The 13773-nt window shown below is 32.5% G+C and overlaps 2 protein-coding genes across 3 annotated transcripts in view; one reads left to right on the top strand and one right to left on the bottom strand.

The window, feature by feature from the left end:
* The window catches only part of LOC124354987 (cilia- and flagella-associated protein 57), a 38600-nt gene extending 33195 nt beyond the window's left edge, over positions 1-5405 (bottom strand). Inside the window, exons 1-3 of the mRNA XM_046805836.1 lie at positions 4995-5405; positions 1573-1843; positions 352-617 (exon numbers count right to left, since the gene is read on the bottom strand). Coding sequence (XP_046661792.1) covers positions 352-617; positions 1573-1843; positions 4995-5203 — 746 coding nt within the window. The 5' untranslated portion in view covers positions 5204-5405. The remainder of the gene's footprint in view (positions 1-351; positions 618-1572; positions 1844-4994) is intronic.
* A 5484-nt stretch (positions 5406-10889) lies between these two features.
* The window catches only part of LOC124354986 (1-acylglycerol-3-phosphate O-acyltransferase ABHD5-like), a 34100-nt gene continuing 31216 nt past the window's right edge, over positions 10890-13773 (top strand). The window contains exon 1 of one of the 2 annotated variants that reach the window (XM_046805832.1): positions 10890-11142. The gene's annotated coding sequence lies outside the window, so the exon portion shown is untranslated. Of the gene's footprint in view, positions 11143-13113; positions 13133-13773 lie in introns of those variants that run through there. The other variant, XM_046805833.1, reaches the window with a different exon arrangement.

Below are 13773 nucleotides of genomic sequence, written 5' to 3'. Positions count from 1 at the left end.
TATGCTTTAGAAAACGGTACAGAATGCGAACAAAATCTTAATACTTTATTAAAACATACTTTCACAAACTGTGGTGAGAGAGGGCATTCTAAATATCAGTTAGACAAAAGTTATTGCTTACTGAAAATCTTTTTAAGAGTAGCATGAATATTTCCTCAATACAAACTATCACATCCCCAGCTATGCTCTTTTTTATATTTAATTTTATCACAAGATAATATTTATTTCAATTCTGCAGAATTAGTTAGTTTGTTGTTGAATTATTTTTAGAATCTTTGTTTATTAAATAAGTAACTGTGCTACCTTGTTTCCACTCGTAGGCAACAAAGTTAAGTAAAAGTGCTCTCTTACTCTTCTGGTATCTGCAAGTCAAATTCAGAGATGTCACTAGCACGGTAACGGCCACGCAGATCACCATACTCGATGACTATGAGGCGATTGTCATCAGTCCCAGCTAGCACGCGGTCTGCAGTCATCCAGCACACACAACGGATGGGCAGTTTGTCTGCCTTCTGGAACCCGTACTGACGCCACACGGTGTCTGACACACTCATCAGTCGGAATAGCCCAGGACCAACAATCGCCACAATAGCTGAGTCAGTCGGGTTAGTTGCCACCTGTCACATCACTTGTTCTAAGCTCCTTGCCACACATGTTAAGTTAGTGCTTTAAAGACAGAAACTACTTCTTCTTTGTTTGTGGATTTAATACATTTAGGATGGCTATTACAGTATTATCAACATAATATTTAATTCAGTATTTATTTGAAAGACGGTATGAAAGCTAAATTCCATGGAGAAGTTGAATGTCAAAGAAGAATGATTAGCAGCATTGTATTGTCCAGAAATTGACAAAAGAACCATGATAAAAATTCAAATGGTGGAAATCTGAATAAAGGGCCTCATGGAATGACAAGAATGAATCCTGACCCTGAACACCTTTTGGAAGTATCAGTGATACAGGAAGTGATTTTGTATTGTCTTGAGCCAATGAGTAACAATTTCACTGTCTGCATGAATTGGAAACTAAGAATGATAAGGTATACATTTACCCCACTAAAATATTGTATTGAATTATATTCATTTATTTAAACTACCTGAGACCCAGGCAACAATTTAGTGGGGGTGAAGGAATAAATTTAATGTAGAGTAAATTCTTTTATACACGGTCTAGAAAGTTATATTTACTATAAAAAAAATATTCTTATTTTATACCTCTGAACTAGAACTTTAAATATTTCAAAATTCAATCATAACTATAAATGCTTACTTTGTTTATGGGAACACAAAATATGGTACATTTAAAATGGCTAGCCTATCCATTCTCATGAATACAATTTGACTGAAAACCGAAACCACACTGATTTTATACAGCATTATAAATAAATTACAATAAAATGAAATAATGCTTGTAGTCATGATTATATATAAATTTATCCAGAAAAATTTACGAGTATTATAGCAAATAATTTGATTTTAAACATAAAAATGTTTCTCAAATCTTCAGTATAGGAACATTATGAGTACGACCATATTGTATTTCATTCTAATGAGCAAACATGAATGGTGTAACCTGATATACAGGTCCTGGGTTGGCAGGTGGATTGTTGGCTCTCGTCTGACTCTCCACTTTACCCTTCTCCCAGTTGTAATAGAGCATCATCCAGTCGGGCTCCCCCACTATAGCCACAAGGTACCTGTTGTCAAATGTGAATGCAATGCTGACAAACTCTTTCGCTGTGGATTCATATGGTAATCCGAGAATTTTCTTCCTTTTCATTGATTTTACATCATACAATGAAATACAAGGCTTATCACCTTCCTCTGCAATTGCAATTATCTTCCTGAAAACCACAAGTGCTTAATGTACATATATTTAACTCACAGTGTTTTATAAATAAGTTAACACATCAACAAGATTAAACACTACCTGACTATTATTCTGTCTGTCTGCAGGAAGTCCTTAAAAGGAATTCATGTACTAAACATCAAAAAGTAGTTTTTTAAATAGAAAAAAATGAAAAATCTTAAGCAGGTTATCATTTGTTTTGACTGACTATCAAAACAAAATGTACGTTAAATACACAAAGTTTATTAGATTAAAAATTTCCAAAAAGTTAAATTGCAGTTATATTACTACTAAACAATTTCCATGAAATTCTTCAATTATTATGAAAAAATCTGCAACTATTCTGTTTTATTATTATTTAAAGCTGTTCTAATATTCTTGCTGAACTTGAAACTTTGTGTTTAAATGTTTTATTCAATAAAATCATGAGTTTTGCTGATCTAGAGATATTTATTTACCAACTAGTCACTCTCTGGAAACTAGTATAATATGCAGATAGTGACATAACATAATATAATACATATTTGCTATAAAATAATAAAAGTAAACCCATCAACTAATATCCATTATATATGACTTACTATGTAATATCTATACACTTTCAAGGTGTAGTGATTTCTGTATTTATTCAAACATTAAATAATTAGCAATAGTGTATTTATTTACATGGTACATTGGCAACTCATACATAATAAGATGAAATGTTAAGTACGGTATATTTAATTATTTCCCAGGTACTGATATTTAATATTCATAGCATTCATAATAAATATATAATAAATTCTTGTTTGCTAGAAAATGTAACTTAAAATATTAACTTGCCATTGTAGACTTTCAGAACATTTGCATTGACAAAAGAAATCAAAGAAAAATTTAATTTAGTTGAGCACTAGAAAAGAAACAAGTTGTGTTCTCTTGTCCGAAGTATGTACAGAGGGTAAAAAGGGAGAATACACAAGACTTTATAAAAATAACAATGATAATATAATGTACAAATTTATACTACATTCAACAAATAAGATTATATTAACTACTTTGGTTTTGCAAACTATGTACATAAATAATCATTGTTTCATACTAGACTCTCGGTTGTTCATAAAACATGTGCATTACTGAATTTCTTGTGAACTGAATCCTTTTTTTACCTTTTTCTTCATCTGACCTCAAAAATGATTGTTAATTACCACCAGAAATTTAGTTTCTTCTTTGTCACAAATAATAAAAGTTTCTTACACCAGCCACGAAAGTGATGTTTTAAGTTTCATTAATTTGAAAGCAATATTTTGTACAAAACAAAAAATAAATCAAATTTTAAACACCTTACCTGTAAACTTGCTATCTATATACTGAGAGTAGTTTAAGCTGTTATATTAATACTAACAATAAATTACAACACTCAGTTTTTAAAAAAGATTATTGGCCTTTTTTGGTTTTCAATACTAAATGTTCTAATAATCAATAAAAATACAGTTCCAAATTGCATACTCCTATATTCTCACGACATTTGATCAACTATTGCAGACAATTCATAGTATTGACATATAATAGGGATAAATAATATAAATTAAATCTATTACATGCAATGGATACATTATCTATTATCTGCAGTAGATTCTTAAAAGCGGTGCCTCAAATTACGAACACACCAAAATGAAAAATATTGAGTTTCATAATAGTTTAAACTTGAACATTAAATAAAACCAGCAAAAACATATCTCCTTCCAATAAAAACACTGCCAGAGACAATTCCCCTTGAGTTGTCTATCTATAAAGCCACAAGAATAAAATTGTCATAGGGCATTTCAATTTCATACCTGCAGAAGTGGTAACAAAGACTTTGGTGCCACTTTCTCAAATGTTGATTCAATGTTGATTAAACTTCTCGATAATTGATATTTGAAAAGGGGTAGAGTATGATAAGTGGACCCGGTTTTTTATATCGATATTAACAAACAATATTACTTAATTATAACTGTTGATATAACCAACCGAGACTAATTTTTTAACAATAACTAACTTGTATCAACTGTAAATTCTTTTATATAGTAACAAACAGTCGAAAGCTCATAGAGGACTGTGAAACGAAGTTTAAAAGTGGCATATCAGCTGACCTGCTAGCAGATCATCTCTGTGAGTATTTGTACAGAAAAGAAGTATGGTTTTTTAGAGAATGCATCTTCTCTAGAAAATGCTTCAACAGCTTCTCGAAATCGGTTAATCATTGCTACCAATGAGAAATCATATAAATAATTATGCATATTTTGTATTATTATAAATGCTTTTTATGTTGCTGTCATTTCATTCTTATTTATGTGTTTTTTTTTATATTTCAAGTTGTAATTGTTTGTTTGATCGTTAGAGCTCATTTGTTATTTATAAGATTATCACTTTGTGCATATACAGCATTAGTTATTTTAATTAAAATATGATTGTTATTATGACTATATATATATATATATATATATATATATATATATATATATATATATATATATATATATTGATTTGATTTATAAATGGGTATTTGATAAATGAATATTAAGTATCGATGATTCTACTAATTGATATGAAAACCGGGTCCGCTTATCATATTCTACCCTTGAAAAGTTATAGGTAGGTACACATAAAATGTTCCCTTTTAAATTAGACTTACGAGTGATTCCATTAAATAATTATAAATTATATAATACAAATATGGTACAAATTACTGAAACTAGCTTTCAGTCATATTTGTACCATATTTGTATTATATAATTTATAATTATTTAATGGAATCACTTGTACAAATATCTATCCCAATCCTACGTATTTCTTTGTAAGTAACAATACAAATTATACATACGAAAAAGTACAATAACTAATTAGTATGCTGAATGCTACTAATAGAAAGAAAATATCCTGTAATACAAATAAACCAAAAATAAAATAAAATTGTTAAATTTCTTTGTTGAATAAATTTGTTAAGGAATAGCTAGAACATAGCTATTGTTAAGAACATCTAACATAGCTAGAACATGTAATGATTTGTAAGATACGGCTTCAGAAAAATAAGTTAGTTCTTCTAGGAACACTAATACTTAACCAAAAACCAAAGTTCATAGACTATTTTATTTCTATTTTACAAAATAATTACCAGATTGTCTTACTTGTTTGGACTGACAATGATAATATTCAATACCTTCTGTGGTTCTGGCAATTTGATATGTGCTTGGGTTTGCTGAACATAATTATGAAAAATCAAAGCTCCACCAGCAGGGTATAGCACATCTAAATCGGTAACAAAATTAATATTACCCTTAATACTGGTGGTAAGACCCCAGAAAACCCTTGGTTGAAGACCCTGGAAAGAAGCCATTCCTTATGGCAAGAACAGTATTATTATGAGGCAAAATTTAGAACATTATAGTTACAAAAAGTTTGTTTTATAATGTAAAAATTCGCCACTATTTGCTGGAGCAGTTGAAGTTACAACAAATAATATAAATATTAGGGAATTAAAGAGAACGTAGAGTAGTAGAAGTATCTTCTAGTCAATCATCAAACCATTGAACATTCAAACAAAGCGGCTGCTTGACAACAAGTAAACAAGTGAAGGTGACTCATCTGTTAGCTACTGTATCAGTACTATTGAGGTTGTGTTAAGCATAGAGTAACGAAAAATAATCCATATAGAAAAGAATTTTCAAAAAATCAAAAAAGAGATTTATTATCATTACTGTCATTTCTCATATTTCATGACCATCTTGTCCCAAATCCTCTTTTAGTAACGACCTCAGATTTCACTTTATAGTCTCGGAGCCGAAAGCCAATTTTCACTGTTTAAGTGTTTATGTTACGTATCATTAAAAAATTATCAGTGCGCATCCAAATGTATTTAATTTTGTAATATTTTAGGGTTATTTATTAAGAGTAAGAATATGTTGTAAAACTAACGCCTGAAGTGTTGTCATTGTTCTCATGTGATACAACTCAAGGTAGTTTCACTACAACTGGCTCTTAATTTGCGCAGGATATATTAAGAACAAATTGAACTATATACCTGAAAATTAAGAAGACAATTTCTAAAAAGGCAAGGTCAAGTGTGATAGTGATGGTATACATACTTCTGACGTCACCGCGCCCATCCTCATACTCGGAACAGACAGTGGGTTTAACCGACTCTGTACAGCCCCTACACTTCGCGGTGTCTCATTGACATAGTGAATTTCATTTGGCTGATTCGGAAAACTCTAGGGGTTATTTCCGCAATCAAACTCTAAAGCACAAATAATTAACCTAATCTTTATGTCTTAAGATTACCATATATTGCGCACAATGTGATGAAGTTCTTAGTCTTGAGAATTTATTTTTGAAATAGTGAATCCTAATGACTGATATTTTGCTATATGTTGCCACTTAAACTTTTGTTTTAAATAGCCTATATTTTTGTAAACAATATAGGCTATACAATACTGTAGTACTAAACCATCTTATTAAAATTGTGACTAACTGTTTGTAGAATACTAATATTATAAAATGTGAGTCGTGTTATTATCCAACATTATAAATATAAACGTGTTAGTGTAAATCTGAACCCTGAACTGAAGAGGTGGGGTCTCGTGGGAAATGTGGATTTGAGTTTTTTTTATCTATGTATATTTTGCCGCTAACACTATATTTAGATTCAGATTGACTGCTCCTGGGCAGGACTACGCGTTATTTGAGATCACAAGTGTTTATAATATGAAGTCTGTGGCAAACTTTAAATTTCTCATATACGTTATATTTTTTATTCTATTGCTTTTTTATGTAATACAAACTCGTTTAGAAAGAAATTTATCTCGTAGATGATAACAGAATACATCTTTATAATAACTATAATGACTTTACAGTTTTACAACAAGTATTTCTGCTTTGATTCATTAGGGTACAAAACATTCTTTCGTGTCTTGCAAAAGCAATAGTACCAAGAGAGATAGTATTTGACGTAGTTTATTATGTCATTTGCAAATTAGAGCATATCAAACCAACGTTTGATACAAGACTTATCACTAGGATTAATATCTAGTACCAATCACTATAATTCTTTAGTAAAACGCCATGTCTTTGATTACTTATCTACATATTTATGTACTAATTTTTGCTTTGAAATCGCTAGACACTAACAAAACAAAAAACAAGATGCAATAAACAAGAGAGGAACTTTCTCGTTCATAAAATTTTTTGAATTTATACGTAATTTCTTCAACAATTGTTACATGGTTATGCTTAGGCGAATGGAAATTTCAATATGAAATGAAAGTAACAAAGAGAACTGTAACTTTTGATTCTTGTGTGAGACACATCTTGGATTTGCAGGTTTGTAGATTAGATGTATTTATTGACCCTTTTACTGCCATGTAATTTTAACAATTCTTGTGCAAAATGTGCCGGCTACTAAAATGTAGAGTTTTAAGACATTATCTTTATTTTTCAACAAATTATCTTCCAAGTTTTACCCTATGTGTAAGTAAATGGTCATTTAAAATAGCGCAAATGTTGGTATATCCATTTAAGAGATTACAGATCTAAAAATAATTACATCAACAAGTTCATACCACCTTCCAATTTTACGTATGAAAAATGATATCATGAATGAGGCCTCCTGCCATACTGCCCTCGGAAGAATTGTGTTGGTCCTTGGACCGTTCCAAGATCGCATAATTTCTCAGAATTCCGACCATCAATGATTTCGAAGGTCGTGTAACTTGACGCCTTGTGACTTTCATCTTTGTGATTATCCGAAGTCATTGGTGTGTGCCGATAAACATCGAAACATCGGTGACATGAAAAGTGGAAACTTGTCGTGCGGTCGTAGTAAACTTCATGGACAAAGTTGGTGAGTGCCAGCGGCTCTATTTTTTAATCACCATATATACTACAGGTACAACTGTGTATATATGGCTACAGTAGGCTGTTACACGTTAAACAGTTAATTGATATACTACCTATTTAAACCTGTTACAGACGAGCCTAATACCACGAGTAACTAGATTCTTACCACGAGTAAGTTTTGCGCGTACAATTGTATCTATATGGCCTCACCGGTATCGATATAGTTAGCCGGTCTGAGTGTCTTGAACAGAAGTGTTTTAAGAAGCCTCAAATTGATCATCAACTCCATAACCTATCTACCTGGTTATTGTACTTTGTACATATAGTATTTCTCTAGAGTATAGAAACACATTCTTAAATTTCCTTCAAAATTTCTTGCCATGCGATTTCGGCAATGATGTTCAACTCACTATGTTGAACTATTTGAAGTACGAACTGCAATAATTCCAGTAGTTCTTGAAGTAATTTGGAACATTTTCGTCATAATTTACCAAGAACTTCAAACATTTCAAAATTTCCTTCAATTTAAAAAGTTTGAGCTTTTGCCATGTTCCATAAGAGCTAAACCCTGTCGGCTCAGATATAGCTATTCAATTCTGTCAAAGGTTTGTTCTAGATATCGCCTTTACATTTCTGGTTCTTCTTAACGAAGATTTATAATTTACTTATGAACCGAGCCCAATGAGTCGAAATTTAAGCAAGTATTTGTATTGCATTGTGAATTAACATAAACAATTTCACGTTTATGAATAACACAACCTCGGACATTTTTCAATTGGAAACCCATGTTTTTAAACTTCTTGTTCTATTCTTTCAAATATTCAGAGGAAAATACCTGAAAACAAAACAATAAGTCTAATCTGTTTTCACATATATTCAATCGATGTGTGCTTCTCCTAATTTGGCTTTAAATTTTGTTCCTAGAAAGGCTATTCAAGATTGAAATTTACCTTCTCTGAATCACAAAGATATGAAAGTTCTTTTCCTGTTTCATTCGTCGCAAGGATTCACACTACATTAATTGTTAACTTTGTTACAAAGCATGATGAATAACAAGGTTAACTGAATAAATAGTACACGGCTTTAAAAAATAAAAACAGAAAATAAAAACTGTTTATAGTAACGAATAAAAAGTGCACGTTGCACACATTTTTGCTGTATTTGGTTCGTGGCTCCTGGTGGACAAGGGCCCCTCGCCGCCTCATGCGCTGTCACGAGCACTCGCGCCTATACTGTATTTGGTTCGTTGCTCCTGGTGGATAAGGGCCCCTCGCCGCCTCATGCGCTCTGTCACGAGCACTCGCGCCTATACTGTATTTGGTTCGTGGATCCTGGTGGATCAGGGCCCCTCGCCGACTCATGCGCTCTGTCACGAGCACTCGCGCCTATACTGTATTTGGTTCGGTAACCGTGGCCCCTGGTGGATCTAGGGCCCCTCACCGACTCATGCGCTCTGTCACGAGCACTCGCGCCGACCTGCCCTGACAGTCACCGACTGACTTTCTAATTTGTATCGACCGGTTTTATTAGTTATTAATAAAACCGATTAATTTTGTGTACATGTAGTTGAATATGAGAAAAATGATTTAGACCTGTTTATGAAGTAGTAACCCTACCGTTTTAATATATGCAGGGTTTATATTTAAATTATGATTACACTACTCAAGTTTTATAGTTGTTAGACAATTTTGTGCAACTATTTCACAACTGATTAAGAAACAAAAAAATAGTTTATGTTTACCATGGTACTAGTTAATGACACGGGTATTGACGGCCAATTACGTCATAAATGTGTGAGGGAGTATACTCCCCCAGGGGTCACGTTCCTTCGGACGCAGTGGTATAGTCAACAAAGTCGAAAATATGCAGCGTAAATCTATAGATAAAACATTTCTTTATGTATGGTAAAACGTCGGAGGTCGCCACTAACAGAGATGCGCCAGCGCGTGTGGGCATGATAGTGAAGAACTGGTGAGATTGGGCTTATCGCCAGTCGTATATATACCATCGAGCACCTATGTCATATAGTACTCTGTGTTCACTTATATATACCGAGCTGAGATCCCCGAGACCCTTAATGCGCAGTGAAGGAACCAGCCATGACTGTTCGCGAAAAATCTAGCAAAGACCGAAATATTCCGGTGTGCGAGTGCGAGGCTTGTGTTTGTGGGCAATACCGCACATGCCGCTGGCATAAACCACACACTTGTGCGTGTGGAGTATGGTAATTGCCAGAGAAAGGTCTATAAGAAGGTTGGTACTCTTGGACCTGAAATATACGATATAAATTTATTAAAATATGATTAGTCTGCCCTTAACCTCTTCTAGATCTCCTTGGCCTCTTTAAATTTGTCTCTTCCCTCTTTTGCCTCTTTAACTTTTGTCTCTTCCCTCTTTTCTAATTTTTCTTCTCTTTCCCTTTTTTTAAATCTTTATTTTCCCATTGTCGGAGGGTGGTAGGGGGAGCAGAGGCAACCTCGTGATCCAGGTCCAGACACAAATGTCCATAGTTACACTAATACATACAATACAAATTTAAATCTGAAAAAAAATAAATTTAAAAATTTAAATCTCACAACAATAAGTTAATAAAACATCCTAATGTTAATAAGGCCGTGCCATCCTCGTACTTGTTTCATGACCGTACCCACGAACTACAATATGGTGCTATTGTCCCTGCCTCCATTCCTGTCTTGGACGGTATAGACATTCACATAAAAACTACTAATCTCACTAATATTCTTTACTGGCCAAGAAACTACCACAATAAGCACAGTTAGCAAATTTACGAGCACTTGTGTAGTTAATTATTCAAAATGAGGAAGAATTAAGGTGTAGCCTAAAGCAATGAAAATTGTCCGGTGTGTTGTAAGTATAGTTTTATTACTCATTGAATGTCATAAAATTGATTTGCACAGTTCTTTCACAGAATGGTGAAACCGGCTGCAAAGATTGAGTGGTTAATGAACAATTCATAAATTACGTATTTGAAACTAGCCTTGAACGCGGCTCAAGTATTTGGTTTCGAAGCAAACAAGAGACTGAATCTCTGTTAGTTTTGTCGCTAGAACAATAGATTGGTCATTCCAAAGAACTGTATCTGTGTTTGTAGAGTGCGTCATCGGCGCGACAGTTGGTCGTGAGAACGTCTTGGAGAGCGAAGGTCGGATATAACTTGTGGGGGATGTGAGTTGAAACCTGCATTGCCGTTCTCGTCAGCCTCCCCAGTCGGTCGTGCCATCCTCTTCTCCTGTCATGTCCGTGCCCAGGAACTACGATATGGTGTCATCCTCCCTAGCTCCACTCCTGTACAGAAAGAAATAAGTGTTCTATCATTGCTATATTTATAAAGTTTTTGACGTTAATTTTACTTTTTCACAATTTGTCAACTAATTCAATTTTATTAAGGAAGAATATTAATTGACCAACAAAAACAGTAAAGTAAGTATTGCTCGTGGTTTTTAAAATGATCTAATCCCCAAATTTTACTCATTTGAAACAAAAATTAAAAAACAGTTTATTCGTATTTGCATGAACCTATGTTATAACATTTAATAAATGGTATGGCATATTATGAATTAATTATATTGGTTTCTAAGTATTCAGTTATTTACTTACAAGTTATTAAAATAATGCATGACTATATTGTCCATACATACAATAATAACGCAAGGAAACTCTTGTACACATAACACATATATACGGATTTTAAAATTTGCTTGCTTAAATTGCAAGAGTGGATGTAAGTTTAAATAATATTTAAAATGGATAGAGACAATGGGAGAAATCCCTCTCTTTGGACAGAACTCAAAAAAATATCTTGAAGGTTTGTAACAGCGGTGGCGTACCGTGGATTGATAATACTCGGATATAAGATCCTTCATAAATTTGGAGTAGGATTGTTTTTTCCATACATTTATACCCCATATTCTATATCCTGCCAAATAATTCTTGAATACACCACATACATTTTGTTTGTGATATTGAACCTTTGAAAACTCTCTCTAATTTCAACACGGAATCATATTAAATGTATTTTAAAATACACTCAAACAGATTTTCCAACACATATAAAATAAATAACAATGTGTCTAAATAACTCAATTGTAGAGTATTTGTAATCTTATTTAACAATTATATAAACTAATTGGAATTGTTATAAAAATTGTCAATACTCTTAACAAATTTAATGTCCAATGTCAGATAATCAACTGTGTACTTGAAAAATTGAGATTTATTAATTGGGTATACGATGTTTTACTATTAGTTTTATTTGTAGAATATAATTCTAGAGTTAAACAATAAGAATAATAATTGTATCAAACAAGTTATAATTTCTTAAATAAATGCACGTTGAGAATGAATAAGATTCTGTTTCTGGTTCCAAAATTGTGTTCGATTAGAACCAGAGTACAATATTTCAGATATAATGTAAAATATGTTTTTAGTTAATTTATAATACATAGTTATTGTAGATTGAAAAGACAATTCATGAGTGATAGCCAAAGACTTACACTTCCCGGACACCCTGCTCTGAACACACCGCTCAGAAATGTTTGCCCTGTTCAGTAAAACCCTCATATTCAATAGGATGATTCAATGGTTTTACTGAACAAGGCGAATATGAATATGAATATTGTATGAATACTGAACGAGTTGCACAATTCTGTCTGTTGCACATTTCATATAATATTCGTACATTATTAGTTTTGAAGGTTTATTTGTGGATGGCTGGTAATATTAAGATTTAAAGGGTTGGCATTTTGATATAATACTTTGAACAATTTAGAAGTTTCACAATCATAAACCTAAAATATCAATATTAATCAGACATGTCGCGTAACAGGTTTTGCTGAGCTGAGGTTGCATGTACATTTCATGTCTGTAACTCATTTTATTTTCAAGTTATTATGCGGAAATATAAGCAAACAGACGTCTTATTTTTCAGTTTAAGGCGTTTTTTGTTTTATATGTATAAGCTCATGATATACATAAAAATTTTATGTAAGTGTAAAGTTTAAGAATATAGATTATTTAAATAAGTAGTCTATTCAAAAATACAGGGCTGACAGGTTGAACAGGTAGCCACACGAACTGTATGGCTAGAGATAACTCGAGATTCCTATCTAACTGTCCTAACTGGTTCACTTCTTATCAGCGCCGGCCTTCTCACAGATATCCGCACAGATAGTATATGAGGAATGGATACAGTAGGGCTAAAAGAATTAAGCATTTTCTCAAAACATGATTAAACTTTTTTCTTCTTCTACGTCACATGACAAATATTTCAGTCACGCATCATCCTTCCTAATTAAGTGGCCTTTTCAAGAATTTTTCTAGTACTGCACTTGAAAGATAAATTCTGCAATAATCCATAAATGTGTGCATAACAAGTACACTGGAAACAAGATTTTTACATTCAATTAAAAAGGTATGTGTAAAATATTTCAAAAATTTTTGTATTTGCACATTTACATCATATGGTATTTTACTTGTAATAACATTTATGTAAATATTTATTCGTGGAGTCGCATGATCAAACCTTTGGTTTCGAGAGGCCTCGTCCAAAAATAGATAATTTGGAAAAGTATTGTATTATTTAAATTTAATAGTATTTCTCAATAAAGGTTTAATTTCGCCCAAATTATATATTAGAGATTACTCTATAATGTTTGCTTAATTTCGTCACAACTCTCTCTCTCTCTTTAGAGGTAACAATAAAGAATAAAGTAACTCGTTTGGGTTGGGATTCACAAACATCCATGTGTGGTCATGTTGTGTTGTTACATGGGTCCAATAAATGACAAGCATCGGGTTAAACATTTTTTGAAGGAAAGGTATTTGTCAACTTGAACTTTTATGAGTGCATTCCATTATTATATTCTAATACACCTATTGTTTAATTGCATCCTCGAATGTCCCTTTAGTTTTTGTACACTTGACATGTATACGTAATAGTCTTAGTCATACCCCATCATCTTATACTCCTTGCAAATACAAAGATAATATTTATACTACTAATCACCATAATATAAGTAAAAACATGATGCGATCAGTTTGTTTTAGTCACAG

The sequence above is a fragment of the Homalodisca vitripennis genome, chromosome 2 (assembly GCF_021130785.1).
Source record: "Homalodisca vitripennis isolate AUS2020 chromosome 2, UT_GWSS_2.1, whole genome shotgun sequence".
Taxonomy (NCBI): domain Eukaryota; kingdom Metazoa; phylum Arthropoda; class Insecta; order Hemiptera; family Cicadellidae; genus Homalodisca; species Homalodisca vitripennis.
Note: the sequence above shows the minus strand (reverse complement) of the source record. Positions and strands in the feature narration are given on the sequence as shown.